The sequence below is a fragment of the Athene noctua genome, chromosome 9, assembly GCF_965140245.1.
Source record: "Athene noctua chromosome 9, bAthNoc1.hap1.1, whole genome shotgun sequence".
NCBI lineage: Eukaryota > Metazoa > Chordata > Aves > Strigiformes > Strigidae > Athene > Athene noctua.
This window is the reverse complement of record NC_134045.1, coordinates 8,180,177-8,201,625: the sequence shown is the minus strand read 5'-3', so window position 1 is coordinate 8,201,625 and position 21,449 is coordinate 8,180,177. Positions and strand designations below refer to the sequence as shown.

Sequence of the window (21,449 nt, the reverse complement as noted above, 5' to 3'; positions counted from 1 at the left end):
CAGCTAACTGGATTTTCTGTAGCATCACTGATGTATGCTAACTTGGATGAACATGATGAATGCAAAGTTCTTTTCAAATTTGCCGTTCTCCAAAATTGACTCTTTTTCAAAGAACGTTACAGATCTATATCCTTCAAATTAAGAAAGTTTAGTCTGTCTGTTACTTTGGCCACTGCTTCTCTTTTCGATCTCTTCAGATCTCAGCACATCTTTATGTAAATTGCAGTCTAGCGCTAGATCTTTTATGCTTTATGGTGCTGCTGTAACAGAAATACAGCTTCTAGTAGGTAAGCATTTATGAACTACTTCCCAGCAACACTCAAAAAGGGCATCTTTTGGAAAGCTTCTATGACTTATCCTCAGAGGTCACAAAGAAAAACAAAACAAAACAAAACAAAAAGGAAAAGGAAGCAAAACCTGACAGAATTACAGCTCAGAAACAGCTGTCTATGAAGATTTCCTTGCTTAGCTGCCCAGTTACACAGCTGGTTTGAGTGGTTGCAGAAGTATTTTTTTCTTCCTATTTTACAATCCCTTGCCCTAATTAAGTAAGCAGGACTCTTGGAATGGAGATTCTCCTGAAAATCCTGGGAATCCCACATTTGAAATGGCTGTTCTTGCAAGTGTTCCAAACAACAAGACACATTGCTAGCTGCTTCTTAGAAAGCAAACACAAACGAAGCAGGCTTCTTTACACAGAAAATATTTGGGCAAGAAGAATAAAAAGTTAAATGGGCACAAAGAATGCAAGTTCAGATTCAATTCTTCCAAGTAAATATCTACATAGAATAATCTGAAAGACTTCTTTACAACATCCAGCTCTGACAGCAATAGCAGTGTAACTTTGATAGCACAGATTGCCAAAACTCTCCCAAGATCCTGGACAAATGTTCTGACCAGAAACCTGTGAAGCTTTTCCTGGTTATACTTATCATTGCCCAAGCTGGTAAGTTTAGAATGAAATCAGGCATCCCTGCCCAGGATCCCTTACACCTGTGGATCCTCTAGCAAATTATACCTTTATTAGCAGAAATACAAGTAGCTTTCATTCACACTCTAAGCAAAAGTTGAATGAGACCTATCTATTTATTTACATTTAACTAAAGATAATAGATTTTAGATGAGATTTCAATAAGCCTGCCTCTATGTTTTACTGTTTTCACAGGTAACACTATATTGTTATATAGCCATATTGTTGTATAGTAAGAGTTAAACACCTCATACATTCTAAATAGGAACATTCTTGAATATATGCCACAAACACATGGTCACTACCTTTTTAAAACCTCACTTGTTATTAGCCTTACAATGCAACAGAAACAGATCAGCTGCTTATTTAGGAGGACGCTCTTCAAGTATCTTTTATCCAGCCTGGGATTAATCATAGAAACAAAAATACAGCATTTCTTATTATACATGAGAAACTACAGAGAACTATTACAATTCTTAGCTGATCCTATCTTGATGCTTTAGGGATCAAAAGGGTATTGTATGCAGCTCTTTCATATTACTAGATGGATTGTTCTAAAGCACCTTTATTTTCCCAGCATGTTTCTACAGTTGTAAGTAGTACAGAGGCATTTTTCAGTTTTCCCCATTTAAATTGACACAGGTTTGCCCTGTATCTTGGAACTTATTCGACTATCTCACTCATGTCTGACTTGATAAGTGCTTAAGTTAATTTTGAAGCACCATCTATCAAGAGATTGTATGGGGACAGCCAATGGGGCTGGAATTAGTGTCTTCAGGCTTTAGTCTCTACATGTCTGCAGTCATGCAAGGTAAATCACTCGGTGCTTCAGTTTCTCTAAAATATAATTAACTTCATAAAATATGTCAAGGTCCTCCAGGGAAAAGGGCTTCTTTCATTTGATTTGTTTGTACTATCATGGTGCTAAGAGAAGCCAAGACAAAATCAACTTTATATTTTACCCAGGCAGTGCACAGCAAATAAAAGGCAATAGAGAAAGGGGGGGAAACAAGGGAAGGTCGTGACCGTTTTATCTGGATTCATACTGAAGCACTTAAGAAAATGAAGCCCTAAGCCACCATCCTGTAGATCCGTATCAGAACCAGGAGTTAGATCTGCAATTCACCTCCAGTGCAGGGCTCCAGCCGCAATCCCATTCCTCTTTGCAAACACAGTTTTTAGTAAAGCAAAATATTTCTGCTTTTTCTAGATTTGTAAAAGCAGAGACACTTCAATAGCAGAGAACTGAGTTAAAGGGAGATCCACTATAACATCTCTCCCATATCCCTGTGCCCGTTGCACAGAATGTGTTTTGTCAACTCTAATCGTAGGTATCACTAGTCATGAAGACACTCTTTTCTATACTTCAATCCGTTTGACTGTATAGATCTCAAAAAAACTAGCCTGCCCTGGTAAGCAACAGAATTTCCTCTGCTATTGCTCTACTGTCTCAATGAACAACACAAAGCGCTATATCCAATTTAAATTCACCAACTGTTGCATTTCCTATCCAACCACTTTTCTGCAGCCTCACAATAGCCTATTCAAAATGAAATTGAAAGTAACTTTGGAACTGCTCAAGTTGCAGGAAGCCAGCTGTTTGCTTTATCTAAAATCTCAGAAAATAATTTTGGTTGAAAGAGATCTCTGAAGGTCATCTAATACAACTCCTTACACAAAAGCAAGGCTAACTTCAAAAGTAAATCAGTTTGCTCAAGGTCGCCACTGGCCAAGTTTTAAAATCTCCAAGGATGGAGATTCTGCAGCCTTTCTGGGGAACTGTCCAGTGTTCAAGCGAGAATCCCAATGACAAAATCCCAAAACACTTCCAGTGAAGGAGAAAGTGCTATCATTATGGCACTACGGTGCTAAACAGAGTCTGGTGATCAGGGAAACCATAAAGGCATTGTGGGAAGAAGCACAGGACATGGCTTTACAAAACAGATTTCAAGAACTGCTGGTAATGTCAGTAGGGCAACTATTACTGCAGTGCAGCATCCATTTCTGCTGCCCACAGGATGAGATATGCAAAAGCCTTTTTCCCCCAGTGACTTCGCTTTGTTTCTGTGTATCTGGTATGTAGGCGAGGAGTTCTGCACCTGCACGAAAGCCGTGGAATCCATGACCTTGGCTTGCCTCGCTGGCAACTTTCCCTCTGCCTCTTGGTGGTGGTAATCATTCTTTTCTTTAGTCTGTGGAAAGGAGTGAAGACTTCAGGAAAGGTAGAGCTAATACTGTCCTTTTATCTCAACTACTTTGTCTCCTTTAAGAAGTATCCTAATTTTAGAAAGTAAGACACTAAATCACTGCTTCTGAGGATCCTCAGGTACCAAACCATGTGAGAGGCCTTCATATATGTGCAGTGGAAATACACAATTCCAGTTCAGGCTTTATTTTATATTTTGCTTTTGTGATGTTCCAACTGGAAATTTTATTAGCATATTATTTTCAATTTGACATTAGCAGTCGCATCCAGAAAATATTTTGAAGGACTTTAAATTGTTTGAAATGTGCCTCCTATTCATAGCCAAATGTACTAATGTTTCGATGGTTCAAGATGCTTTGGGTTTATTATAAAAAATGCCATGACAAGGGAAATATTTGATGAAAGTAACTTGAAATTACTCGTTGACATCCCTCAGAAAACACCTCCACAGAAATTCTAGGGTTGGATACATCTGAAAGCTTTTTGTACATTTTCACGAAAGCATCACCTAACATCAGGCAGTGACTGCACTTGTTTAGCAAATGAACATATAGCTGAACAACTAATCATCAGTCTAACGCACACTGGTAATGTATAAGCATTCCAAGTCTTCTGTTTGTTAAAACTGTCTCCTACTGGTATCTGGAAATATACATATGTAAAGACTCATGGTATATAACAGCATTTTACCCCAAGACATGCTATAAAGAGCTTCTCCATCAAGCTGAATGGACAAAACCAAGAAAGTCCCAGCTATATTTTTCACACATTCTTAAACTTTCTGTAACAGTTGATTAACCTTTGGGATCTCTGTTGTCTGCAGGTTGTTTGGATAACAGCCACATTGCCTTATGTTGTATTATTTGTCTTGTTAATACATGGAATAACCCTGCCTGGTGCATACAATGGAATAAATGCATACCTGCACATAGATTTCAGAAGATTAAAAGAAGCCACAGTAAGTGTACTCTTTGCTCTCATTCCCTTATTATTATTACACCTGTTGTCCCTGCTGTTAAAACTGAAAATGTTAGAGCTAATTTCTGAGATTATATAGCCACACTTCTGCTTTTGCTTAAGAACTGTCCCTGACAGTCTAACTTTCCAAACCTCTCCCTAACAGCCTGAAGCCAAACTGTTCTGATTACAAAATACCTGTACGAGGGCAGTTTCAGGTGTGGCAGTCCTTTTAAAAAGTCCATGCTCTGACTGTGCACCCTGTAAATTGCAGTATCCTTTATACCTGAAAACTGAGTCATGCAAAAATTGAGTTCTCAAAAAGCTAAGAATCAAATCATAGTACTCCATATGAAGGAGATTCTCAACAGTATGGTGTTATTAACTTACTATTGAAAGTAATGCACATTTCACTGTATCATTTAACAACATTGCAAGAGAATCACTAAATACATCCAAACAAATTCAATTTGTGGAGTACCTTGGAACTAAGAATTATTTCATCCATTGTAAAGCAAGATCTACAAGTATACTCACTAACTTAATGAAGTTACCAGCATTTCACACCTATGAAGAACAATGATCTGGTGACTACAGAGAGATCTTACCACTACGCTACTCTAAGAATATCATAAATAATTTATAAAATTGGTGGTATATCTGTGGATGGGTCATGAGGCCATTCAAATGGTTATAAAACTGAAAAGCAAGGACATAGTTCTACTAGGAGGAAATGAACTGTCTTGAAAATTTGCAGCTTTCAGTGATGTCTGTAGTCTGTACATAGTTGCACTGTATATTTCCTATGCATCCTATCTTGATTTTTTTATGAATAATTAAAAACACTTTGAGTGTTAGAATACAGATATATTTTATATACTCTTAGCAAAACACTCCTTCCTTGGTTTTGTAATACTAAATTTGGAAACTGCCATTTCTTCAACAGACGTTATCACCAGAACCCAGACCCCATCTCACTCTATTTTCGAACAAACCAAATTTCAGATACAGGACTTTCATCCACCTTGGTCACCAAGGCAGTAGCCACCTCAGTAATCCACATTTATGCATACACATAAATACAAAGATGCAAGGAGGAACAAAGGAGGTGCTTAAATTTTTTCTTATATATTTTAAGTGCTGTTTGGAAAAAAACATCGCAAGTTCAACTAGATGTCTGTGGACCTGTGCCAACTTGCATCAGCTCAGAATCTAGGCCTCCATAATCATAGCTGCCTTCTGCTTTTGAAAGGATATTCTGTGCACTGCTCTTTCTTGGCTTATTATTTCTGCAGCTGCTATTTGGATGACCCTAAAGTTATTTGTTTCTAAGATTAAATTTTTCAGACAACAGAAAAAATTAGTTGCTCTAGAATAATAAAAGACTAAAGACCAGTTATAAGGAGAAGTTTTACAAACTGCTTTGTCACGTCAGCTTTTCTCCTGCTCGGAGACTGGGATACCTGCTGCTGCAACAGGCTTGTGTGTTTAATATCTCTTCTCAGGCTCCAGAGAATAGACTCCTGCTTCAGTTCTATGTCAACACACCCTTAATCTTTCTGATTGATGATTTTTTTTTCTCTCAGATGAAGAATCTAAGAAAGAAACATCATGAGTCACAAACAGTAATGACCTACAGAGGGCTCTGCTGAAAGATGTTAGAACATCCTGATCAGTGTCAAGGTCTGCCTCATTTTATAGGGCCACAGCACTGAGCAAGCCCTAAGACACCTCAGTTTTCAGGTATATTAAATCCACAAAGGGTGTCTCTATAAAAAGGAGAGAAAGATATTCACCTGAGGACCTCTTAACTAGACCAACGCCTAGCCATGTCCCTTGCTGAAAGTCCAGGAGCTACAAAGTCCTAGTACTCTGCTGTATAAATGGATACATTAAACATCTGTGTAAAACAGCAGCTACATTTCTGTTCTGCTAAAGGAATCAGCGTTAAATACAGAGTTCAATAAGACATGAGGAAGTCACTTGCTCTTTCATACGCTTTGACAAGCTTCCTGAAGATTATAGAACATCTGGGGGTGCACACACTGTTTCCTCTCCACACAGCACAATAATTCTTTAAATCCGCATACACAAGAAAGAGTATGCACAAAAGTTATAGTGGCATAAATAACTGAAGAGAGCCAGAAAGACTGATGACTGTCTCCCATAAACTGTTTTTTAATTTTTAAATTTTGAATGCATATAAAAACAATACCCTACCATAAAATATATCAGACTATGCATCAATCAGAAGCCATTCAGCTGAAATGAACAGAGAACATGAGTATAAACTGCAGAAGAACCAGTCCCCACTTTCTGTTTCACAGCCTACTTTGTTATAGCAAAGGGAACGTTTTGCATTTAATCTTAGTTCTGCTCTTTTTTTCCCTTCACCTTGATCTTCTCAATTTATTTCCTAATCAGCTACTACGAGCCAAGACTCTTACGAAACATATACTTAAGCATATGCATAACTCCTTTGGTAAGCAGCAGGTGCTAACCTCTTATTTGAATCAGTAAGACTTAAGCACGTGCTTAATGGTGCTTGAATAGTAAGAAAGGGAAAGTATAATGAGTGCAACTCCACTGGCAAGACACAAGAGAGCTAGAGAACCAATGAAAACAAGTGCCTTATGGTGGCAGCATCCAGATCTAGTTATAGTTCAAGCAAAAATTATTTTAAAAAATTTCAGGAACTTCATTAAACAGCATAAGTTATGGGAAGTTTTAGAAAACAAGAAAAATTCTAGAAAGCTTTGCATCCCTGCTTCTGCACTCTTACTCTTCAGAGAGTACGACCCTATTGGATCTCAACAGATCCATACTGGAACTCAACCTTTGTGGGGAGCTAGAACATTCAGCTGTAAATGGCCATATAAAATGAATGAGCAAGGGATTACTTTTACAGTATTGGTTTGTTATTTAGTAAAAGAAATCCATGATATCTAAAAGCTGTGTATGAACTTCAATTTAAGAAAAGTCATATTCACCCATCCACTGGTTCGCAACACATGATTGTTCTTCATATATCTTTCAAATAATTAACTCTCAACAGTTCATAAACTTAACTTTATCTACAAATCCAGAGTTCAATAAATGGTTCACAGTCTTCAACAGGCAGTAGTTGAAAGCATCTATCATCTGTGTTGAGAAAAAAGTAGATAACGAGTGTAAGTGCTTTCATATATCTTGTTAGGATGTGATAAGGCACTCTTTCTTTCTACTGGGCCAAATATGAAAACTTAGCATTAAAATCCCAATGCAGATGGAGCTCATAAGCTGCTTAGATCTGTTCGAAAGCTGCTGCTGAATAGATACATTAGATGTCATTTTGTAGAGATGGGTGGAGATGAAATCCAGTGCTTTCTGCAGTCTTAAGCACTTGGTAGATTTAATGAAACACTGAAGATCTCATTTTGAGAAATGCTGAGTATTATTCACTCCATTGACTTCATTACCTTTGTTGAAGATGCTTGTTTAAATATCTCTGTTAACAACTGAGTAAGTGAAACCCTCATTAATCAGGGTAGACTGTTTTCAGGCTTCTGATTCAGGAGACCAACACTGTGGCATTGCTCCTGACTGCTGTCTGCACATCTTGAGTGGATGTTGGGCTGGAGGGCTACTTTAGAAAATGTTATCGCATTAAAAACATGTTTTCCCTAGTGGACGATTCTTAAAATGAGCAAACTGCATTTACACTGAAATTTAGAGACTAGCACAGAAATAGCTCCTTCTCCAACTAAGTGGGAAAGGTGACAGATAGCCTGCATGGTTCTGTTCACTGCATGTCAGTCATGCTTCTGCTTCTGAAACAAGAAAGCATCATATAAAGTGTACTAATAGTCCCATGAAGAAAGCTCTCTTATGGGAAAGAAAATGTCCTGTAACTCTTGACCCATTAACTATTTTTAGTTTTCTGGTTGTACATTCCAAACTAACTTGGAACAAGAACTATTGGAAGTCTATTTCTGTCACCCAGGAGAAAACCCATGTAATCATTTCAGTACTCAGTAAAAGCTCAGAAGTGCAGATCCAACCGGTACACCCCACTGGGGTAGCAGTATGCATGCACTGAGAACTTGCCCACTGCTTCAGCCCTCACCACTTCGGGCTAAGCCGTTCCAGACCATGACTGTGCTCCATGTGACATCTCACAGGGGTTGAGAAGCACTTACACCCCCATAAGCATGAATGCTGATCATTTTTCAAAAGCCAGCTGTCTTGTACACTTCTTGCATTTCCCTGATCTATCTTTTGGACTGAATTGACACTGACAATGTTGGTGTCATTATGCAGGTATGGATTGATGCAGCTACTCAGATATTTTACTCCTTAGGAGCTGGATTTGGTGTTTTAATTGCATTTGCCAGTTACAATAAGTTTGACAACAACTGTTACAGGTAAGACAGCCTATTCTTTCATTACTGCTACAGAATGATACTATTTTACTCTAACTGCAGCTGGAATAAGTACTAAGTTATCTTTTTATCTTCAGTCATTTATTAATGATGGCGGTCAGTCTTGTGTAGACATAGCAACCAACCCAAATCTTGAAATACTGTCTTCCTTACTGAAATTTTAGTAACAGAAACCTGCCAAGATAGCTGCTGTAGAGCAAAACAGAATGGGATTGGGTTAGGACTTTAGACAGCTGTGTAAACTGTGCTTGTGTTTGCCTTTCAACAGTACCATTAAGTGCAACAGTGAACACAGGATGAAATCTTACTGGGCCAGGAACTAAAAGCAGAAGGATTCCAGTTTCCAGAAGTGTTTCTGTGCTTTGGGATAATATTGCTGATATTTTATGTTGACCTCCAGTTTAGGAACGCACTTTAAATCAAGTCAGTTTGCAAGTGTTTCGCTGAATCATCACCATGGAAAATCAACCAGAGCTGCTCTGCACCTTCCAACATTTAGAAGTATTGTTAACATTCCATTGTGGAATGAAAAAAAGTATTGCTTTAAATTTTGCCATGAAATACAAATTGAGAAAGTACATGTATTATGAATACATTGGGAACTGAAAGATGACAAAAAAATTTTAAAGTTAAAAGGTACAAGAAAATATATGAACTGCCTTAAACATACTGAAAGCCAAAATCATGGAATACTTCCACTGACTTCAGAGAGCTTTGGATTGAACCCAGAGCAACTTTAGTTTTCCAGCTGATTATTTGCAGTAGGTAATATAACCAGATTTGAGAACCCTTCAGGTAGAAGGCTAGCCATAGCAGTCTTCCAAAATAACATTTATATCCTTCTGCAAATAATTGTGCATTAATGTCATAACAGCTCCCTATATAACTGGTTTTTTTCTGTATTAGAATTTTGCTCTGAAATGTAAAAAAAATCCACTTGAAACTAAGAAAACACCACAGACTATATGTGAAATCATATTACTTAGTTCTTAGCTTACTATATTTGTTCAATGTTGCTTCATAAGCCTTGCCTTCCCTGTAAGAGTATTCTGTAGTTTCATTAAATACTGTGTTTTAGTTCTAACCATAAAAGCAAGCTTCAGTTCACTAGCATTTACAACACTCAAAAATATCCTTTGGTCAAATAACTCTATAATGTGCTCACATATTTTATACAAAAGGCTTTCTTGAAAACAACAAACTGAAAATAGTACTGTTTCCAAATGAAGGCTATGACTCAGCACTGTAATGTCCCATCTATGCTTCAACACACCTTCCCCAAGAGGAATAGTGTCAGTAATGTAGGGTAGGGTAACAATAATGAAAATCGGGGCCAGAAAGTATGAAAATCTGTACTTAAATTATGACCTAGTTCTACATGCAAAGTATTGAGAGCTATCTCAGCTCAGTTTATGAGATAAGCATCATATAATCCAGTGACTAAGTGAAGAGAAACACTATTCACTTGCATGAGAATGTTTTTGAATTGTGGGGAACAATAATTACTGTTGCCATCTTATCGGTGACAAATACCTAGCAATTTTCTTCTTTAATAACTGAAAAGAATTTGAGTTTATGGGTCCAATCTGGTGTCTCTTGATCCTGCAGCCTCTCCCCAGGAAAACACTTTAAGAATTGCAGGACATAAATTTTTCAATGTTATCAAAATAATGTGAGGAAGATAATAAAATTTGGGGTATGGCACCTATGTTTTTGGATAGTGTAACTGATGAAAGGTAATCATATTTTCTTTCTGCTTATTAAAGCACTGTTTGGCATTACTGATGTTCACAGAGCCATGTCCTCTGTTCAAAAGGTCACATACAGCAAAAGATTACATACAAGACGCTGTGAAGATTAGGTAGACATCTAAAGATTTATGGCCTACTTATCTTCAAGATAGGTTTGGTAATAGGGATTATTAGTACCCAGGAAAACTCGTACATCTATCATAATACTGTGGCAGATTGATTAAAACCATAACTTTGTACAATCATTACTATATTATGCACATGGGATAATATTTAACCTTTAAACTAAATTCACTCTAACAATCTGATAAAGAAAAGTTGTATTTTTTTCAGAAAAGCCTAGCCGACTTCACAGATGAAGGGACCTCATTACAGATTTAAGGATGGTTATCCAGTGCCATCTGAATGGCAGCACAGTTTGCTAAAAATGCACTCCTGGAGTTGTCTGAAAATACTCCTGAATATCTGCTCACATGAATTGATGAATAGTAAGGCTCTTTCACTTCAGGCCACTTTCTTGCTATGTTACGTCTACCAGCTAGGAAGATGACATTACTCTTTAATATCTTAATATTCAATAGACCTTTGTTGAATTTTTTTGAACAGAATTCAGTTTTAAATCAAAATAGTAACCAGCAGTAGGCAATTTCCTAACATAGTATGCTGATAAGAGCTTTTGATCATCAGGATAATTGCACAACTAGCAATTTCACAAGAATCTTCCTATTGCTATAAGACAATCCCCTTCAAGTTCTTAGAAGTGGTTTGTTGGGGTTTTTTTTCACTGGGCTGTTCTTCTCTCCATCCTTAGGGATGCTTTGCTGACTAGTACCATTAACTGTGTCACAAGCTTCATCTCAGGATTTGCAATTTTCTCCATATTGGGCTACATGGCTCATGAGCACAAAGTTAAAATTGAGGATGTAGCCACTGAAGGTAGGAAGTTAATCTTCTACTAGTTTTACCCCTTTTTGTTAACGATTTCTTTGCAAATGCGTTTATATTTGTTTCAAACAAGTGTGTGAAAATCTCATGGAACTGACCTGAATTAACTAAAACTCTTGTGTGTAGGTGCCTTGCTGAAATGTGAGCTCTAAATGGTATTGATTCACCTTGCCTCTACTGAACTGAGGCTCCCCAACATCTTGCCCCTCACAAGTTTAGCCTGTGCACCAAACAGGCATTTACCACTGCATAGTATCTTACAAAAGTATTGCTGTTCAGTGTCATTGGTTACTGTTTTGGATGGTTCTGGTAAGCTTAGGTGTGGAGTCCTTTCACTAGTAACAGGTCACCCGTGAGTTCAGTTCCTGTATCTCTCATCAGATCCAAGAGTTCTCCTGCTACACAGTGGAGTCCACATCCACATGGTTCCTTCTCTACTACGTAGCTGAAAAATAGCTAGTAAGGTTGCAAATCCCATAAAAGATTATTAGAAGTGGAAAACAATGGGATTTTTTTTTTTTTTTTACATACAAAACTGTCATGAGTATATTATTAAAGTACTTTGGATATATATTTGGTATAATGCAAATTTTGTTTAAACAGCTACTCAGAGTGTGATGTGGACTGATGTAAAAGTCAACTTAGTCATAATTTATCTTATTAAAATGAACACTTTTGTGAAGCTAAGAAAAATTATTTAATAATACTTTTTTATTCATTTTCTATTTCAGGAGCTGGGTTAGTTTTCATCCTGTATCCAGAGGCAATTTCAACTCTTTCAGGATCTACATTTTGGGCTGTGGTATTCTTCATCATGCTCCTTACTCTTGGCATCGACAGTTCTGTGAGTAGTTTCCCTTCTAGCCAACATACCAATAGTGTTACTCCAGGCAGTATATTTAAAGACTCAATATTTAAGAGGTTTAGGAAAAGATCAAGTCTTTTACAAGCCAGAAAATAATTACCCACTGCTTTTTTATGATCTTACAGAGGAGCTGTTCACCAACAAAATACTACTATTTAAAGGTATGACCCAGTATCACTGCCATTACTACTATGAACCTGAAATAAGGTTTTGGAACCCTACCTGCAAAACACAAATCACAGTAAGAGTAGAGTGGTTTCTAGAGGACGTTTTTACATGTGCTGAAATTCATTAATCTGCTGAAGATAGACAATGTCTGAAGGTAGCCTGATTTTTTTTCTACAAGCAGTGATACAGAATTTCCTGTAAATTTAGTCATAATTTTAAAATCATTCCAGAATATTTCCATAGCAGTTTCATGTCTAGTCTAACAAGTGTATTTGCTCTTTCCATAATGTAATGACTTCTACTGTCACAGAAACTTCAGCCCAGAAAATATCCCAGGTCCCCTAACGAGTTTTGTACTGCTTTGATCTTGCAAAAGAGCCACTAAGACATCCTTTTATGTTTAACTTAAAGGTTAATTAATATCTAGAAAAACAAAGAGAGTCTTTAAGGAATAGTGAACCATGAACAAACATTCATCACTGTTAGTAGAGTAGGGGTTTCTTACCGTTCTAAAGCACAGAAGTCTCTTTTGCGGTTCTGAATACACAGAGCCAATCTAGGAATTTCTTGCTGGAAATGGCAAAATCCAGTGTTTCTATTGCTTACAACTTCAGGAAACTTCATTCATTTTCAAAGATGAGAAAGGGAGAGAATGACTTCTGAGAATATCAAATATTATCCCACCTTAACTGCAGGGCACTCACTGACGCCCCCCCCCCCCCAGACACTAGGAAATACAAACCTACACTAGGTCTTAGGACATTTTACTAGTGAACATTAAGTGACCTTTAAAAAAATAAAAGTCCACTGCCCCCAGCAATTTGGCTCTAGACAGAAATCATTCAAGTTCTAGAGAAATAATTCTCTGCTACTGATTTCAACCAGAGACGTTGGTTTCATCAAATTCTGATAGGAAATGGACAGGCTATGTCAACACCTGCTCACCAACTGTTGTACTGCACCAAGCACTCCACATTTTGCCATGATCTTTCAGCACCAGAAAAAGCATGGAATCCAGCCTCCTCAAATATTAAATAAATTTATTTATTATGACAAGAGACTAGAATTCATTTTCACAACTTGTTGGTGGAGGGGGGGCCAAATGCTTTCATTGGTGGAAAGAAATTTAATTTATAACCACCTACATAACCTAGCAATTTCAATGAGAACTTGGAAAGTATCTTTCCTATATTGAAAAACAATGGCTAATGTTCAGCATTAACTTCTGGAAAACAAAGTAAAATTCTTTCATGTTGTCAACAACAAACATTACACCAAGCTTCCTGTGTAGTAATTCTTCAGGTCTGTGTAGATTTTTGTCAAACTGGATATGGTTAATAAACCGCTAAACTGAATCTTTGTTCAGTACATTTCCCCCAGGTGCTTGTTGTGTCTGTCTTTATATTAGAAATCTCTCAAGGATTTTGGTTACTTAATCTACCAGCTTTTTTCCCGAAGTATATTAACATGTATATTATTTTTTCTAGAGTACTGTCTACTCACTATCCTGGTGAGTCACCAAAGGGTCCACAGAGAATATGTGCCAATCATACCAATTAATGTCCAGTTCTCTACCATGAGAAAATAAATTATACCTCAGACACCAGTGACTTACAGCTGAAATGTCAGAAATCATACAGTGATTGGGAATTAATTATACAAGCTGCTTGACATTCTTCAATCTGTATTTACAACAGTCAGTAGCGTTTAACCAGAGTTTGCCTTCTCTTCCTCAGATGGGTGGAATGGAGGCTGTCATCACTGGCTTGGCAGATGACTTCCAAATTCTGAAGCAGCATAGAAAGCTCTTCACCTTTGGTGTGTCTTTTGGCACTTTCCTACTAGCCCTTTTTTGCATCACCAATGTAAGTAGAACAGAAGTTTCCATCAACAAGCTACCTTAAAACTGCAGTTAACTTCATGAGATAGAAATACGAATAGGCTCAGGTGACTATTTTTGTTATAAATTTTAATTCTTAACTTTATAGTCAGAACATTACTTTTATCTACATGAAGCTTCTCTGCTTTTTTGCACATGATCATTAGCTATCAACTGAACCTACAAGTCTTTGTTCCAAAAAACTGTCTGTGCTGCTGCTGTTCTTGTTTGGTTTTGTGTGTTTTGGTGGATTTCACATTAAATGGAACTGTGTTCAGTGCTTATTCTGTGTGAGGAACTAAGAATTTCAAGTGACCAGACCCTTAGTCAACTGGCTATTCTCTTCTTGAAGCAAGTAAGCAGCATTCACTTCTTGTGAGAAGAGTTTAGAATAATGATCTCCTCACCCACATGTGTTTCTTAATGTTCCTTCATGTACCTACACCTTATCTCTTACTCTTAACACCACAAAAAACACACAGATAACTTATCCTGAACATGGAGTAACCTGTATTTATCACTACTGTCATCCTGAATGATGTGCCTCACCAGGCTGTTGACAACTAATTAAAGGATGAGAATCACAGTGTTCTAGGTTGGAGAGAACTTCCATTTTTATTGGATGGAAGCCAAAAGCAAAAAGCCCTGTAAGCAAAGATGCCAAAAGTGTCAGAAAACAACTGAAACTTGAGGTAGCCACCATAAAAAGTAGATGTGCTGAACCTCTCTCCTTTCCTAGAAATAGTTTCCAGGTCTATTAAGATTACTGAAATGGCATATGTTTATAAATAGCAAAGCTCTTTTCAGGCTAAAAGAATTCCCCAATATTTTTACTCTAGTTTCCTCAAACTAGAAAACATTTGAGACAGTAAAAATAGATTTATCATTCAAAATACCTATCCTTTTAATACCACACTATCTCTATTGTTACCTAAAGAATTGAACACGCTCCTTCCTTACTGAAAGTTTCAACTGGAATAAAACTTCCTGAAGTACAAGTTCAGAAGAAACTCAGTGGTTAAGAATCTGAACAGGTGCCAGTAGGTGCAATTCCACTGCCTTCAAAAGAGCTAAAGCAGTTCAAGATAACAACCTAGCTCTATCTTTTAAATAATGGTACCCATTTAGACTTAAGTTCACCCCACCATCTGGAATGCACAAAACTGCCTAGACTTGTCCAAATGTATTGGTTCACACAGCTGAAGAACAACATTTCTAATGTGTACAAAATACAAAGAAAAACCCTTCTGATACCATCACATTAATCTGTTTGATTTTGTCCTCTGAAATTTTAAGGCTTTATTTTCAAAACATGTTTCTTACAAAACCATATTTGTCATGCACTTTACTAAGTTTGATAGCAAAGGCATTCATTTAGAGCAGGTGTAGAGCAAAAACAAGAGGTCAAACTTAAATGTCATTCAATAAGCAACATTTTCTTTCTAATAGAACAATGAAAGTTCATTCCATTTCCACAGAAGTCCCCACCGAATTAAAAACCTAGACAAGGCCTAAGTACTGTTTTCTCTATTTTTGTAAATATGCACAGCTGTTTCAGAAAACCTTGTTTTTATAAGGAAAAAGAAAACTGAATGACTGCAGAGATTAGAATCATCTAGGCATCTAAATAGTAAAAGTGCTATTTATACCATTGGTAAAAGCATGGAAAATAATTGCTTTGTTCTTCCCCTTCTGAACAGGCATAGTCAGATTAAGTTTGGTTGTAAAAAAAAAAAAAGTTTAATGAAAATCTACTGCAACTGCAAACATTTCCGTTGTTTGCATCACAGAATGTCCTGAAACACTTTATTCATGTTCATTTTGAAACAAGTAAACATACTGTGGTCTTCCACTCCTTGTTAGCCCAAACGAAATAAAATGAGCAGTAATTTACACAAATGCATGACATTGTAAAATGAGACATAAAGTAGTCAAGCTGCAGCTAAAAAGAATATTAGTGAAACAAGACTCTAGTAAATGCATTTACAGTTCTCAGTCATGAACAACTGAAGAACAGAAATGTGCTTGTTGCAAAGGAAGATGATCTGGTTTGCTCTCTCCACTGAGCAAAGGCTTGCTAATACCACAGCCGTGAAACTAAAGAGGGCAATGCTGCTTCCCTACTGGGCAGGTAACAGACTTAGCACACAAGTGCTCCCTTTGCAGGAATGTTGGAAAAGAGAGATGCAGGCAGTCTGGGAAAAGGAGACATCAGTCTAAGACTGCAGATTCACTGGACTGCAGAATAATTGACCTTAGGAACAAACCGAGTGATAATGGCTTATGCAAACTCCTGTAGCACTCCATCCCTGCCAATAATTTAGAAAGATCTTAATTAACTGGTGTACTTAGAGGCCCTGTAGGGGCCCTGTAGGACAGGCCCTGTCCTACAAGCTGCGGAGCATTTCCCCCAACAGCCAGTGCCTTCAACTTCCACTGAAGGCGGAGCGCCAAGAGCACTTATTAATCATGCTAAACTGAGGCTTCTGTTTCCCAGCTAAGTGAGGTTTTTTAGACGAGTTGAAAATCTGATTCCACTATTTTGCACGTAAATATGAACCCCTGTCTGCAGCATCAGCTCCATATCAAAATAGTTGGTTTAAGATGATATTTTAAGTAAAGCAGATTTCTGTTAGCTAGATACTAAACTACTGAGACTACTGAGATGATTCAATCTGTAACCTCCTTTTGTTGCCTCTTAACTCCCCAATGCTAGGGTGGAATTTATGTGCTCACACTTCTGGACACATTTGCAGCTGGGACTTCAATACTGTTTGCTGTTCTAATGGAGGCAATTGGAGTTTCCTGGTTTTATGGTAAGCACTTCATTTTTGCACCTGCAAAATCTTTTCTAAAATTCCAACTGCTTATGACAGGCTTACACATTGTTTTAAGGGAAAACAGCATAGCCTTGTATACATGGAACCACGACAAGTCAGGTTTCATACAGTGATTTTCATATGATACGTGAACAGTGACAGGAATGCAGATATTCAGTGGGCCAATCTTTGAAACCCTGCACAAAGCCAAAGAAAACTGCCTTGTGAAGGAGACTGCAATGGGATGAAAATGTTAACTGCTTTTGCCAGTATTTTGCAGCTCTTAACACAGCTGATGACTTGCAGTAGCAGGTTTATACCTTGTACTTTTGAAGTCCTAAATACAGACTCACCTGCTCATCCTTTCTGTGGTTTTCCCAGGGCCAGTCTCCCAGTCTCCCCATGCAATACACATAAAGGTAGTTTGCCTTTAGAGAGTTATAATAATTCCTACATTAGTCCCTTTTGAGACACTATTTTGCTTAATTGTAAAACAGTAGTGGTTTAAAATTTATCTTATTTCATAGCATGCTATGGAATACCCACCATCCTAGATACCAGAAATAATACTATTTCTAGTATTTCACACTAATTTACGCCACAAAAAGAGTGCAGTAATTTTCTTTAACCTCAACATGACAGGCTTTATGAGTATTCAGTTAATCTCTGGCACTAGGCTGGAATCACTGTGTGCCAGCCAGTGTGCTGTGATGTGCTACAGAACCCTGAAAAAAATATGGCTCACAGTTTAAGTCAGGTCTCAGATGATGTGCTCAGCTTATTAAGCAACTTCCCTGACCTTATTTGGTCTTTAATATTTTTTTCCTCCCTGAAGTAACATAAATAAAAAGCAAGACACTTGGTACACAAGTTTCATAAGAAAGAAGAAAAACATTTTTTTCTTTCCCCCTGTATAAATAACCGCAATGATGGCAAACAGCCACATTCACTACTCTAAACCCCTAAGAACGCACTGGGATAACCTTAACTGGGAAAAGCCCAACAAATTAAAGTTGTGCTTTCCTTCACAACACTGACTTTGGCAACATAGCAGGACACTGAGTCTGCCTAAGCTCAGTCCTTAAGCCTACAAGAACTTCACAGTCTTGTGAAGCGTCCTGTGTTGTCTAATTTCACCAAGGAAAAATACCCAATACTCAGCTATAAGTGACAAAGTTTACTACTACTCCTCTCAAAGTGAAACAAAAAGGTTAAACAGAATATTGCTTACAGCAGAAATATTTGAGTATTTGATTTTATATATATAGCCTTCTAAACCTCCGATTCTAAGATTATGAGAGAGTATCTGGCCAGTGTTCTCCCCATCCCTAATTCAGTATTTAATCAATGTGGTGTTTTGAAATATCTGAAGTCAGTGTTTCAAACACTTCCCTTTTCCCCTATGCCCCCAACCTAAAGGAGTTCTTTCTAAATTCTAGGACTGAAGGAGAGTTCAAAATTTCCCCTATCATACAGGAACATAAGGCAATTCATAACCTCAAGCTTATTCACTGGTAAAGATGGCACCTGCAGAAGAGCAGAAATTACAAAGTGCTGCTAAATCACCAAATCAAGCAGAAAAAAAGAAGTCATAATTTAATCTGAATTAGGCACATCTTGCTACAGAAATAGTTAAAATTATTTTTCTTTTCTTTTGGGGAGAATGCTATCAGTTCTTGATCTTGTCACAGACAGGGCTAGTAAAATTGTAAGGACCTCAGAAAGAATATCTCATTTTTTCCCAAATAAAGCAATAGGATTCTCCATCTTAGGTCTTATACAAGTCATATCACTCCAACAGTCCAAACTATTGGTTGTATCAGAAATTGCTTGCTGCTATATTAACCAAGTTTCTTGAGCTCTTGTTTTTCTTTCTGATTTCTTAATTCTCATGTTATACTTTCTGGTTGGTCACAACTCTCTTCATTATTACCAGCTTTCAGTGTCATAGCAGCCTGCAAATCTTCTTCCCATTGAACTCTGTATTGAACTAGCTGCTCTGATTCCCAATAAGATTGTTCTTCCCCTGAAAGTCAGCTTCATTTCTATTTGGAGAGAGTGTTTATAGTTAAAGTATGATTCAGAAGGTTCTGAGACATTACCAGTCTTACCTATCATTTACCTCCCTCAGACACTTACAGATCCATCTGTTCTGTAGCACCATATTCTTCTAGTCAAACAAACTCTTTCTTGCTGTTAAAAACTGTTGATGAGTGAATGAGGTGAAAGAATGGCATTCATGCATAAAGCTGTTCAATCTACTAAAGAAATAATTTTTAACTTTATTAATTCTATCACCCAACATCAGCATGGAGTGAGCAGCTCATATGCTGTTCTCTCAAAATAGTGGAGGCACTAGATTTCAGACAACCATCTTTAATCCCTGTAAAAGAGCTGAATGCAGAAGAGTGATCATAGCTTAGCTTGGAAGCGGAGGCTTAAGAATATTCTTCAGTTAGCAAGGGCAAGTTATTCTCTGCTACTATTAAAGAAGGATTGACTGCACCTCACAATAGCTAGGCTTTGTATGTGGCTCACAAACTAAACCAAAGTTAGTCAAATTTTATTTGTTGCACCTTCTGTCCTTCATTATCTTTTCCTTTCTCCCTCCTGCCTCCCCGTAGCAGTGAAAATATCTATTCATTTGTCTTAAGCAGCTGACAGATGTTTTTACTGACATAGCATGACCTGTTGCTTTATAAAAACTTATTACAGCCCCAGGTGCTATTTAAATTGATTAAATCTGGCATAGTCTTGTCTACCTTTTTTTTTCTGATAGACCCCAGCTGCCTTAATGACCCAGCCGAATATTAAGCCAGCCTGAAGGCAAGCATTGACATTTTGGCACAGACCAAAACCATGGATATTTAATTCAAATTATACCTATGACCACTTACTGTGAAGTTTCTGCTTGCAAAGGCCAACTGTATGAGAAAAGGGAGAGCTAGTTTGTTTAGTATTCAGATGTATTTTAGTTATGACTAATAGCTTGTTACCATTTTTCCTCTTGTGCAACCCTGATATCACCCCTCTGATAAATATTCTAGGAAAAGCCAGACACCTCTCCCATTGACATAAAATTGCTCTTTGGTTTCACTTGCAGGAAAATCTCTACTCAGATTTTACTATGAACATCTCCCTTAATGACTAGAATAAACTCAGTATGAGCTTCATCCTCACATGTAATCTCACTGCTTTCATTTACTTAAATACTTTCCAAAAAGATCCCTTAGACTGAAATTTTAGGCCAAAAGGTGCATTTATTTGAAAAAAATCTAAGGTCAACTCTTTGATTTTGCATAAAGGAGAGAAATTAATCAAATCCTGACTGCTGGTACTCATCTATGCTTTTGTATGGATGTATGCCTGGCATGAGAGACAAAGTATAAAGGCAGGCATTTCTACAGAATGGGAATACAAACAGGGCAAACCAACTTGGAGAGCTTACTGCTCTCCCATGGGGTTGGGAAATGTTTCCTACTGTTCTTCCTATCTTCATGCTAGCACAGCTGCCCTTCTTTGGGAATGGTATTGGTATGTCTCTCCCTTACTGCCACCAGGTGAGGGTGACCTCCAGTGAACATCAATATTGTTCCAGAGTTAGGGAGGAGACTCAGGAACAAAAAGGGACAGTTGTTAACTTCACTACACAGCTAATCAACAGATACCTTGTTCTGTGCTCTGTAGGATTTACAAATGAATGCTACACAATGGCTTTTATATCCTTTTTATCCCTTCTTTCTCATGTTCCCAATGTCAATGATTACTGAACCGTGTGGAAAAAAAAATGCCTTTCCTCATCTTTTCCTGGATGCAGGCTTCCATGACTGGTGTTCTGCATTTGATGGATACATGCTTGTTAGTAGAGAAGGAGGTGGAAGGTGTCATCTTTATGTGCAGAAAAGCAACTCAAATGTAGTAAACGGATGACAGGATGGCTGAGTGGGTCCTGGCAGAGGTCAGCAAGGGTGGCATCATGGGGAATATTGTTATAAAGCACCTGATCAGGGTCAGGAAGTGGAAGAAGCCTTCTGCAGGCAACTTAAAGAAGCATCTAGATGAGACCCTGGTTCTGACAGATAAAGGTATCAGGAGCAACTTTTTAGCATAGATGCTAGGTGGCCAAACCAGAAGTGACACTCTTCTGGATTTGCTACTTGCACTCAAAGATTTGCTGCTTGGGATGTGGACAGCAGGATAAATGAGTCAGAAGACTGACCTGCCTGCATATGAAGGCCAACAGCATACTGAGCTGTAACAGAAGCATAACCAGGAGATTACAGGAAATGATTACTCTCTTTTACTCAGCACCTGCTAGACTGCAGGTGGAATATTGTGTCCTGGTTTTGACCCTCAGCAAAATAGGTGATCTTAAACTGGTGAGAGTCCAGTGCTGGGCCACCAAGACATTCAGGAGCTGGAGCACAGGCCCTGTGAAGAAAGTCTGAAGGTATTGAGCTTATTTAGC

General features: G+C 37.7%; 1 protein-coding gene across 1 annotated transcript in view; it reads left to right on the top strand.

Annotated features, from left to right (window-relative positions):
- Positions 1 to 21,449, top strand: part of SLC6A2 (solute carrier family 6 member 2) — a 71,796-nt gene that overhangs the window by 37,411 nt on the left and 12,936 nt on the right. The window contains 7 exon segments of the mRNA XM_074912976.1: positions 3,054 to 3,192; positions 4,000 to 4,134; positions 8,433 to 8,536; positions 11,117 to 11,241; positions 11,982 to 12,094; positions 14,020 to 14,148; positions 16,879 to 16,978. Coding sequence (XP_074769077.1) covers positions 3,054 to 3,192; positions 4,000 to 4,134; positions 8,433 to 8,536; positions 11,117 to 11,241; positions 11,982 to 12,094; positions 14,020 to 14,148; positions 16,879 to 16,978 — 845 coding nt within the window.